Raw genomic sequence first — 12,912 nt, forward strand, 5'->3', positions numbered from 1 at the left:
GTCACTTCTAGAACTGTGATGGTATCTTGATTGAGGTTGATGGTATGCTTGTTGGATGGTATGTTTATTTAATGGTGCCATTTTTCTGAGGGACTTCAGTTTTTTTTCTGTTTGCTATTTTTGCTTTCCATATGCATTGCTTTCTTCTCAGACAACAGGTGCACTCTATACACCTTATCTTCATATCTGTCTAACTATATCAGTGTATATATTGTAGGGAATTAGTATAATGGTACACCCCTCCCACGTGACGAATGGAATAACCTAGTCACTATAAGTAAAGAGAAGTACATGAAGTACCAGTATACGTAGCAGGTGGTCAGTTGTTTTCACAGCTCCTCCGAATTTCTTTTGTCTGTTTATCGTGAGTTATATTTTGCTGTTTTACTTTGCTGTTTATTACTTGTTTCATGTTCAAACGCTTTGTTAATTTGTTTTGCTGCTTTGCGACAGACTGTTGACACTTTCCCTCTTTGAAGAGGAGGGTTAACCAAGTATGATGCAATACAAAGACTTCACCGCCTTGGAGCTATCGTCTTTGAAGGAGGAGTTGTTAAGGTCAATCGATGAAATAAACGAGCAAATGAAGAAGAAGAGGAACTTTGCAGATGTTACAAGGAGCCAGAATAGCGAAATTGACTTGTAAAAGTTGGAGTGTTATAAAGATATTCTAAGTAGAGAAGGATACGATGTAAAGGTGTGTCCCCCTCAAGAGATAACAACTAATACAAAAGAAAGAACAATAATCTATAGAACATATTCAGCAGAAGCAGGAAAAATAGAAATTACGGCAATGACGCAAATTGAAAGAGCATTAAGACAAATCTGGCAAGAAATTACATATCTTGCCAGAGGAACAAAATATGGAATGGTAGAGGTGTGTTTCTGAGAGGCAGCTACTGCTAGGCTACATTTGGCAACCCCGTTGAAAAATGGAGAAGTGGTACTTCTATTCACATACCTTGGGAGATGTGCTTCCAGGGTTAGGGTAGAAGGCATACCACCGGAAATTGATGTGACCTGGATAGCAGCCATTGTACTACTCGGAAACGAGGAAAAAATAATGGTTCACCAAGCCACAAAAACAGAATACAAAAACTGGAAAGGACAGACCCTGAATATGATTATCCAGAGGTTGCCAGAAAACATCGAAAATTTGACCCAAACTGTCACGATAGAAGATTTAATAATAAGGGTCAAGGTGGAGGGCAGGATCCTGCGATGTTACAAGTGTGGCCTAAAAGGCCACATTAGAGTGGACTGCCCTTTGTTGACCAAAAAGCCCCAGGAAGGACCAGTGAAAAAGGAGGAGGTCATGCCACCAGCAACAACAGAAGAGGAAAATAAAGAAAGGAACAACGAATGGGAAATGGCTGGTAAAAGAAAGAGAAGGAAAAGGAAAAAGGCATGTCATGTGGATGTAGACCCCCACCCCACACCAATCCAACACCCATCCACACCGTCTTTGCCCCATCTTCCCCCTACAGACACCAAACCTCCCCACTCCTCTCAGACACTAAGAATACACACAAAAAACCCCAAACTTTCCCTCCCCAGCCGAGGAAAAAATAATTATGTGGTGAAGTTTGACAAGTAAAATGAGGAACTTATCGAGGAAGTGAGCACATGAGAAGACTGTATGTTCAAGCACATATACTGATATACAAGGGTGGTATTGTTGCTGGTGACCCAGGAGCAATTATCAAAAGTAATGGAATACAAAGCATGGATATAAGTACTGGAAGATAAAGATGGACATAAGTCACCTACCATACTACATAGACTATATGGATCTTCTAGAGGAATACAAAGTTGACATTTTTTCTGGAACTCAGATCAAAGTGAGATATAAATGAAGCCGCTTGGAGGTGGAGCCGAATAGCTTCATTACATTTTTCATTTTTTTCATTGTACACCTCATTTTGCTGTCATACACTTTTCTTTTTTTTCTTCTTTGTTGCTTGTCCCTATATGTCTTGTATTGTCCCCTCTGTGTAGCCCCTTGTGTGTAATAAAAAATCAGAGTACGTAGCAGGTGGTCAGTCGCTTTCACAGCTCCTCCGAGTTTCTTTTGTCTGTTTATCATGAGTTATATTTTGCTGTTTTACTTTGCTGAATCAGTATGACACAGTCTGACAAAGCTGGACCAGTAACCATTTTGATATTAACCTGCTTGAAACCCTCCTTGGTTTTATGATACAAACTTTCAGCTTTAAAGTGATCTGAATCAAAACCTTCTATCACAATTTCATGTTACTTTATCTTCCAAATAACAGCTTAATAATACTTTCAAGTTTTGGCACAAGTTTAGCATTTTCAGGGGAGTGGTAAGTTGATTAGATTGACCCCGAAAGGCAAAGTTGGCCTTGGCGGAATTTGAACTCAGAATGTAAAGATGGATGAAATGCTGCTAAGCATTTTGCCCGGTGTGCTAACAACTCTGCCAGTTCCCTACTTTAAACTACAGCTAAATGACAAGAAGTTACTCTACTAACTTCATTTTTTTCCAAAATCAATTGAAACAAAGATAGTGTATTTCACTGGAAATATAACAAAAGTGTTAAATTATGTGCGATCCATCAGGGGGCTTCCTCACAATTTCTATCTATCCAGTTTCACATGCAAAGCACAGGTCAATTTGAGTTCATAGTAAGAGACATATGCCAAAGATTTTATGAAGTGTAATCAAAACTACAGGTGATAAGTGGCAGCTCATGATTGAGTAGTAGTTTGGGAAAAATCACTAACTCTTTAGCATTTAAACTGGCCATATCCAACCAAAATATTCTTCTTGTTTTATGTTCAAACTGGCCAGATCTGACCTCTCACACCTACCCTAGAACGTCATTCTAAAAATATACAGTCACATCATTGAAATCCCAAATATACAAGATAATTCGTGATTAATTCAAAATAAGTGAACATATGAGCATCATATTTGACAAAGTTATATGAATACTAAAAGGTTAAGATTTATAGTGTTAAAAACACAGCATACTTCAGAGCTAGGCAAAACAAAATGGTCTTGGAAGTGAAAATAAAAGTGGCAAATACAGTACTTAGCAGTTTTGCTGCTAAAGAATGCCATGCACTTATCCCACTTCTGAAGTGAAATTGAAATCAACTAGTTTGAAGTATATAAAAATAGTGTAAAAACTATTTATTTGCTGGTTTGCAACTGCATCACAGTAGGATAAATTCAAATTATGCAATAGAAATAGCTTGTAATGTACACATTACTGATACCACGTACAACATGTATGTTGTTTAAAAACTAGGAGCTATGGTTATGTTCAGGAAAGATCCCTTTGAAGATATAGTATTTAAAAACAGTATACTTCAGGCACACTATATTTTTAACTAAAATTACAGGTTAGGGGCCCATAGTTGATATATGTGCAGTGAGAAGTTAGTGTGTTGTTGGCTGCTGGTTTTATTTTGCTTATTAAATTTAGAGTTTTCATCATCATTTAACATCCGCTTTCTATGCTGGCATGGGTTGGACAGTTTAACTGAGGACTGGCAAGCCAGAAGGCTGTGCCAAGCTCCAATCTCATTTGGCAAGGTTTCTACAGCTGGATGCCCTTCCTAATGCCAACTACTCTGAGAGTGTAGTGGGTGCTTTTTATGTGCCACTGGCACAAGAGCCAGTCAGGTGGTACTGACATCGACCACACTTGAATGGTACTTCTTATATGCCACCGGCATGGGAGCCAGTCAGGTGGCACTCGCAATAACCATGCCCGAATGGTGCTTTTTACATGCCAGTCAGGCGGTTGACTTCACTTGACTCAACAGGTCTTTGCAAGCACAATTTATTGCCCAATGATAGAAGGGTACTCTTAAATGGGCCGGTTATGCTGCATTGGCATAAGTCACTTAGCTTGCCGAGTCTTCTCAAGCACAGCATATCTCCAAAGGTCTCGATTACTTGTCATCACCTCCATGAGGCCCAACGTTCAAAGGTTGTGCTTCACCACCTCATCTCAAGTCTTCCTGGGTCTACTTCTTCCACAGGTTCCCTCCACAACAAAGAATAACTATGGCTTATGTGATCAGAGAATGCACACACATACGTATATGTATTTTGCTTTTTTATTTGGATTAAAAATGTTACCAATGGTTTCATGTGGAAAGGATTTCCACAGTCTTCAAACGGTCCCCTCAAGAATGCTGATACTTGCCTCCATTTTGGTATTCTCATCCAAAATGAAGGCAATTCACAAACATAAAAAATTTACTCACCAAATGCTGTGTTGAGGACTCATTCTCACTGTTTGATACTATATATATGTGTGTGTATATTGGGCATATTCTCTGAGTAAACATAATTGGCTAAGCATTAATGAATTGGCATCAAAAGGCTTTATCACAATTATTTATGTCCACACACACAAATTGTATACACATATTCTCTACTTTAATAATTGAGTACTTATACCTTCATCAGATCAGAAAGGGCAGCAACATGATCCATAGACCTAAGACTTGGCCTAAATGCTTGCAACAGAGTTGATTCCATAAAAGCACCCATGTGCTAGGTGCTTGTATTGTGTTTCCCACATTTCACTCAAAAAAATCTGTCAACATAAGGCTATAACAGAAGATAAGGAAACCACAGAAAGTCCTTCATACACACACACACACACACAATACTAACACATAGCATATGGGTGCCATTATGGAATCCACTCTGAGTAGGGCTGGAGCAATGTGAAGTATAGTGTCTTGGTCAAGAGCACAGCACATTACTTGGTCCAGGAATCAAACTCATGACCTTATAATTGTGTGCCCAACACCCTAACCACAAGGCCATGCACCTTCACACAGACATATACATTCAACGATGGCTTAGCTGACTGAAACTTCAAAGTCATCAACAACAAATTTTTTGTATAACAATAAATATATGTGTGCGTGTGTGTATATATATAAGTAAAAGCACCCACTACACTCTTGGAGTGGTTGACATTAGGAAGGGCACCCAGCTGTAGTAACCATGCCAAATAAGATAGAAACCTGGTGCAGCTCCCCAGTTTACAGTCAAACCATGCTAGCACAAAAAAAACGGACGTTAAATGGTGATACATACACACACATTATATACATGCATACTCTACATTTTGTATAGTGCACATTTTATGACTTGCTTTTATTACTGTGACTGGTGGGAGGAAGGAAGGCAGAGATCTGACAAGAATGCTTACAACAGAGCAGCATCTAGCAAGGACACCCATAGTTCAGGTAGCGGTGCTACATTTCCCAAATTTCAATGAAGGCTTTAGTTTAAGGTGACAGCTGGCAGGGTCAGAGTCACTGACCTTCTTGAGAATGGGACATACTGTTGTATGTCTCCTAAGATTGTGATAAATACTTGTAAACAAAGATTGAAGAGTTTCATGAGGATAGGAGTTCAATCTTAGGTGTTTGAGAGTAAAGAAAGTTACCTTGCTTGGAGATTGGCTTCAAGCAAATAGAAGTGTTTTTACGCTTGGTATGTATATACTTGTACACAGTGGTAAAACTGATGGACTGGAAAAAAATTTGCAGAGAATGTGCATTATAGAATTGAAATATAATGCAGGAACATTGGTTGAAAAGTTAGATAAGATGATTTAGAAATTTTGTTGGAGAACCTTTCAGTAAGGAACTAAAAGGACTGGCTAACATTTTAGAAATTTCCTTTCATTCACTGTTAAGAGGAAATGAAAATTGCAACAATTCAGATATTCCATTTTGTAGAGAATGCACTATCTTATTTGTTGGCATATTTTTTATTCTTGATATCATAAATAACAATGTCATAAACATAGGTTTTAATACTATAATCAACATGGACAAAATAAAAACAATAAATATCACATTTATAAGGATTTGAAAATATATTTTCTTTAAACTGCTTTTGACTTGGCTACCATCAACCACATAATGCTTCAGCATTTAAACTGGCCATATCTGGCCCAAATATTCTGTTTCATGTTCAAACTGTCCTCTCTACACCTACCCTTTAAAAAAAAATCATTGAAATCTCAAAGCTACAAAATAATGCGTGATTAATTCAAAACAATTTGAATAAATAAGTATTATACATGACAGAGTAATCTGAATGCTAAAGGATTAAATGGAGATGATGGCTATCTCATGAGCATGTGGTTATGTTCCATGCTCACTAGATAATCATCATTTTCATTGAATGTACAAAGCTATCTTGTTGTTTATGTTTCACTTGCTGCATGATAACCTTTAACATTTAGTAGTCAAATATTGTCAATAAATTATGTAACATCAATGTAAATAGCTAGTGAATATACATTTTCAAGAAACTGCAAATCTGAACATACAATAACCATGTTTGTAATTTTATATTTTATGGTTGCATCAACAAAAGTTTTAATAAGATGTTTTATGTAAAAAATGATAGGAGAATAATTTAAGACAAAACAAGCTTTATTTAAATTTCAGATAATTAAGAATATTCACAAGTCATGAAGGGAGTGTACAAAAAATAAAAAAGTAACAGAATACTCCCATTGATTGAAAACAAAGTTTAAATCATAATATACATGAGATATATATGAAAGAATCTAAACAAACATGAAAATTTCATTATATCATTTAGTGTCTGCTTTCCACACACATATATACACATGAATAATATAAGATGTGGATTCAGAGAATTGTGCAGCTATCACAGAAAGCTCCTGTTATGGACTCAGCTATCAGTCTACATAGCAATCGATTAGAAAGAAATATAATGTAGTGTCTATGTAAATGAAAATTCAGAAGATCTGCTTGATGAAATTATTTCATGAAGAGAAAATAAAGTTATAAAGTCAGGAGATATGAGAGGTGAATATATATATTTATTTAACCATGTGACTTCCAAAGGGTTATGGCTGTTTCACAACCATCTTTATGTAGTATTAATTTAAGTGTGGAAGAAATTAGTGTACATGTTTGCATTAATAAGTATGCTCAGCATTATATAATACAATCGCATATTTATAAATTATTGCAAATAAAGAGAGCTAGCTCATTGGATCACTGGAACATCATGTTTACACCAACAATTCAACTCTAAATATACACACAAAATTTCCTCTTTATATACACAATGGAAGGCTGAAACTGGACAAAGATTAATTTGGTCAGTAAAAGTAAAGATATATCCTTTCATATCAATTAAGTTAAAGCACTAGATGGAAATTTAAGGAATTGACTATGCTTAATGTTAACAAAAAAGAAAAGAGGAAGTAAAAATAAATAACATAAAAAGAATATAAAAAAACTAATAATATAAATGAATTTTTTAGATCAATTATGTAGATGAGTAAGTGGGGAACAAAACAGCTGGAAATTTAAAGATTCCACAGAAATTGTGGATGAATGGCAGGTCAAGTAAAACCAAGAAATGGTATTCAACAAAAGTAAATTTCAATACAGGGTTAACAAAGTCACAAAACCTCACAGAAGGCATTTGAACCTTCATGAATTTTACACATTCTAACTACACCTCAAACATACTTTCCAGCACAGTGAACTGGAGTCAAACAAAAACCATACACATGCATACATAGAAGCACATATATACATACACACATAAATATACATAGAAAACACACAGATTGATCCATTTATATATATATATATCTTCCTTTTTCTAATTCTCCTCCTCCTCTTTTCGTTTTTTTTTCTCTCTCATCCTTTCTCTAATTCTTTTCCTCTCCCCTTTGTTGTTCTCTGTCTGTCCCTCTCTCTCCCTCCTTCACTCTTCTGCCTTTGTTCTCTCGTTGCTTGCACATAACAATTCGCCATCTTTCTTTTCCTAACTTGAATTTCTTTCTTTCTGATCAGCCACAGGGATAAGATGCATTCTTGTCTATCTCCTGTCAGAGCTTGTTCCCCCGCGTTCATCAACTCACCTTGTTCTGGCTTAACAGCCCTTTCTGTTTGTTTTCACTGTCCTGTTTTTGTTACTAACTTTGACTCTCTGCAAAATCCCAAATTTTATTTAATTTGCTTTGCAAGCGCAACTGTTTTGTCGAAAACGTATCTTGTCGTGAATTGCTTGAAATACGAAGTAGAAAAACAGCCAACAACTGATGATGGGTCATTTTTTTATGTTGCTTGTCTTGTTTTCCATTTGTTTCTTCTGTTGTTCACATAAAAAGTTCATATTCCATGTTTTCGTATTTCATGTTGTTTATATTCTGTGGTGTCCTGTACCCATATATGCATGTGTATATACATATGTATGCATATATATTTATATATTATTTATATTATATATATATATGAAAAAATTTTGTGCATATTTAGAGTTGAATAGTTGGTTGGTGCAACCATTATTCCAGTGACCTGATGAGCTAGCTTTTTTTATTTGCACTAGTTTGTGAATATACAATTGTATTGTATAATGTTGGACATACATATTAAAGCAAACATGTATGCATACTTCCTTTCACACTGAAATCAATACTACATGAAGAAGGTTGTGAAACAACCATAAGCCAATGGAAATCACATGGGTAAATAAATATATATTCACCTCTCATATCTTCTGAATTTATGGTTTTATATATGAATATATATAAGATCTCATTCATATATCCTATTATGGTATGCTGAAATACATTTTAAGGTTTGTGTATTTATTCATAATATAATAATTGTACAGTGATCTTAAATCTGATATATGAAAATACATTTCTCAACTACTTACAATGTCAAATAAATCAATATTATTTCTTCCCCTTCTGGAAATGTTTTAAGTAAAATATAGATTATTTTGAAAAATGCTTTAATTAAAAATATCACAATGATAAGCGATGAATGTAAATGATGTAAAAATATAGTTATGGAAAGTTATTATTACACTGTTAAATGTTCTTCCTTTTGTATTTACATTTATGGTTATGTAAAAAATATTTTTTCAAGGGGTGATTTTCGACAGTGGTATTCTCCTGTTTTCATACATATATGTATAGTTAGGGGACTTCTTTTTCTGAGAAAATGACTTACCACAGATATCAGTCACATGTCTTCAATCAGTATGAATACGTTTATGTGTAGTCAAACAACTTTTTTGCTTGAATGATTTACCACAGATATCACAGTGATATAGTTTCTCTCCTATATGAATATACTTGTGTCTAGTTAAGTTGCCAATCTGAGAGAAAGAAATACCACAAATATCACAGTTATATGGTTTGTCTCCTGTATGAATGCGTTTATGGTTGATCAAGGTACTTCTATCAGAGAATAATTTACCACAGATATCACAGTGATATGGCTTCTCTCCTGTGTGAATATATTTGTGATTAGTTAAGTGGCATTTTTGAGAGAATGATTTACCACAGATATCACAGTGATAGGGCCTCTCTCCAGTATGAATGCGCTTGTGTCTAGTTAACACACTACTTTCAGAGAAAGATTTACCACAAATATTACAGTGGTATGATGGCTTTCTAATCTCTTTCAGCACTTCATCATGAAAACCAATCCTTTTACAGTTAACACTGATATCACATAATTCATTTTCCATAATGTTTCCTCTCTCATCACAGTTAATAGACATTTTTTTTGTTTTGTATTTTATTCTTAATAATTATTTCTTCTATATTTCTATGAATTGTTATCTTTTCTAATATCTGAAGAGGTTGCACACTCTTTTGCAAATTTGTTCAAGATTAATTAGAATGCAAAACCAGCTTGTACATATTTCAGATAATGAAATACTGAAATTTTGCTATTACTTAGCTTTTCAGAAAATATTTCACAGTAATTCTACCATAGATTTATATGAATAAAGTTATATCTGTTCTTTAAAAGATGATAAATATTGTTGAAGTATCTGAATTAAAAAAGTTCTTTACTGCAAATGTCTTCTGATAATCTGAAATAAAAGAGAAAATGTATAACATTTAAAGGATGCTTAAAAAGTAGAGAAGCAATAAAATTTTTATTGTATTTCTATATTGATAGACCTTAGGTAAAAACTTATCTGAATAATCAAATATTATTTAATTTGTTATTAAATTTCATTATTACAATCTTATTCAGACAGTGTAAAAATTATAAGCTAAATAACAAAACAGTAGAAGCTAAAATTATTCTCTCTCAGAAATGGTATTGCTTGGTTCTTTAGCCCAAGATCAGATCTAACTTAGTAGATCATGCTACAAATTTTAGGACAGATCAAACAAAAAGAAACATCATATTGATAAAAAGATTGAGTGAAAAAACCCCTGTTCTTTCTAACATTGTGCACTCCCCACTAATTAGCCTCTTAATTCCCCTACTATGCAAGTTGATTTCCCTTCCTTTTCCTATATATATATATATATATATATATATATATATATATATATATTCAACCTGTTACTTATATAAAACTTACTTTCTTATTTGTCTACACACTCCTCTCTAATATACACATTTTAATTTCAATAAATATTTTAAAACTAGCCATGGGTTGTGCAACACCATAATATTTTATAACATGACAAAAATCCATTTCCCCATTATGATCCTTGATTATTTATATTGAGTAATCTTAATAGTTATGAATTTACCATCTTTGCTGGGTGAGCAGTAATGACCTTGTATACCTAGAAAAAACATCTCTACAACACTGATAATCAAAGATGGTGACAGAATTCAATTCATATTCTGTCTAGTTCATTTGAATATAGTTCAACATTATTAACAATTGACGAATATTTGTCCTCATCTTGTTTGTTGTTAACACGATGTTTTGGCTGATATACCCTCCAGCCTTTGTCAGGTGTCTTGGGGAAATTTTGAACCTGAGGTTCTCATTCCTAAGGTATTTCTCGATGTTGTTGTTGTTATTATTATTATTATTATTATTATTATTATTCAGGTCACTGTCTGGAATATGCCCACGGGCATATGGCATAGTGGTTAAGAGCGCAGGCTACTAACCCCAAGATTCCGAGTTCGATTCCCGGCAGTAACCTGAATAATAATAATAATAATAACGATAACATCGAAAAATACCTTAGGAATGAGAACCAAGGTTCAAAATTTCCCCAAAACATCTGATAAAGGCTGGAGGGTATATCAGCCGAAACGTGTTAACAACAAACAAGATGAGGACAAATATCCGTCAATTGTAAATAATGTACATAATTCCTCATCTCTTAAATATAGAACTGCATAGTTCAACATGCTGGTGGTTCACTGAGTTCAAGAAGAAGATGCTGTCTGTCAAGGTGAAAGTGAGATCCTAAAAGTATTATGCTTAAGTCTATACACTTTCTGGACTCTGCATCTGCACCCAATCTGGCCTTATCATGCCTCCTTCCACACCTCTCAGCCTCCTTCAAACTATGGCACAATTCAGTTACTGTAGTCATATAAAAGGAGGAACTGCACATATTTCATCCTTTTTAGTGCTACCAGTTATATCCCCTTCTCCCTGGAAGCACTTCCTTTTAACATACCACCCTCATTCTCAATATCATCCCTTCCAACTTTATTTTCCATTGATCCCCACTTTCTGTGCTTCTAGTTATCTCTCCTTAGAACTACATCTCATGACTGCATACCTTATCTTTAACATCTTCTTATGTCTGCCACTGACACATCCCACTTTTGTACCCCCACCCCACCACTCATTATAGCCACTCCTACATACCTCTGACTGTCATCTCTGTCACTGTATATGTCTTTCCTCCACTCTCTCTATTTTCTGATTTATCTACAGGTGTCTTAAACTGCTGCTCTTTGCTTTCCTATATGGCCACTTATCAACTTCTTCCTGAACCACTCCTATTTCTTTCCCCTCCCCTCTCCAAATTGATATTTACTGTTAATATTTCTACCCTTGTTCACACCATTTGCCTGTATACTCTCTTATGCCATAAGAGTATGCTCTGGTATCTTGTCACTACCAACCTTATCCTGTTTCCAGTTATTCTCACCTTCATATAATGCAGAGTAGCCATGCATCTCCTCTATAGCAAGACACCTGCACGTGTCTCCCTATCATACTTTAGCCTTTCAACACTTGGTATAAAGTCACTTCCTTTTCTATTACAACCCCACTCAGCTAAGGCGCTTTCTGTCTTTGTCTTGCAAGTTACTTGGCAATCTCAATGGTGTAGGTATCAAAAAAGAAGCACCCATTACGATCTGTAAAATGGTTGGTATTTGGAAGGGCATCCAGTCATAGAAACCATACCCAAAACATACACTAGAGCTCGATGTAGTCCTCAGGCTCATTGAATCCTGTCAAAGTATTCAACCCTTGTCAGCGTGAAAACGAACGTTAACTGATAACGATGATGATGATATATGTGTATGTAATGTATTGAATATACAACTGTTCTAGTTTTATCTCTTTTATCAAGGATATTTCACATTTCTGTATAGCCTTGAGGGTTTTTTAACAACAGTAAACTTCTGAAATCCTTCAACATTTCAAAACTTTCATAGTACCATCATCAGAGTGAAGTAATGTTTGCATGTGTTCCATGGCATTCTTTTCTTCTTTCAGTCATTTGTCTGCGGCCATGCTGGAGCACTGCCTTAAAGGGTTTTAGAAGAATATGCGTGCATATTGCTTTATGAATACAAACACATTACTCTAAATCTATATCATATGTGATGTGGACATGCGATATTAAAAAATATGCAACTACATATACACGAGTACATACGATATATGAAGGTTATGTTGCACTGCAATTGAGAAAGACGAAACTTTTCAAACTGTTAGCCAGACATCGATATGATATTATATTCTCCACCACATAATCTGAAACTGGAGATTAAACAGAGTGAAATAAGATAGAAATATTCATTAGTGAGAAGATGGGAAAGACTTCCTCCTGTCCCTCCCCATATTCTCGCAAATTATTGTTTTTTTTTTTTTTTTTTTTTTTT

At 34.9% G+C, this 12,912-nt stretch overlaps 1 protein-coding gene across 2 annotated transcripts in view; it reads right to left on the reverse strand.

The window, feature by feature from the left end:
* Positions 1-6,429: 6,429 nt before the first annotated feature.
* LOC106877627 (zinc finger protein 678) overlaps positions 6,430-12,912 on the reverse strand; it is a 7,756-nt gene continuing 1,273 nt past the window's right edge. The window contains exons 2-3 of one of the 2 annotated variants that reach the window (XM_014926571.2): positions 12,687-12,790; positions 6,430-9,895 (exon numbers count right to left, since the gene is read on the reverse strand). In XM_014926571.2, coding sequence (XP_014782057.1) covers positions 9,044-9,577 — 534 coding nt within the window. In that variant the 5' untranslated portion in view covers positions 9,578-9,895; positions 12,687-12,790 and the 3' untranslated portion in view covers positions 6,430-9,043. The remainder of the gene's footprint in view (positions 9,896-12,686; positions 12,791-12,912) is intronic. The other variant, XM_014926570.2, reaches the window with a different exon arrangement.

This window comes from Octopus bimaculoides, chromosome 1 (genome assembly GCF_001194135.2).
Source record: "Octopus bimaculoides isolate UCB-OBI-ISO-001 chromosome 1, ASM119413v2, whole genome shotgun sequence".
NCBI classification, from domain to species: domain Eukaryota; kingdom Metazoa; phylum Mollusca; class Cephalopoda; order Octopoda; family Octopodidae; genus Octopus; species Octopus bimaculoides.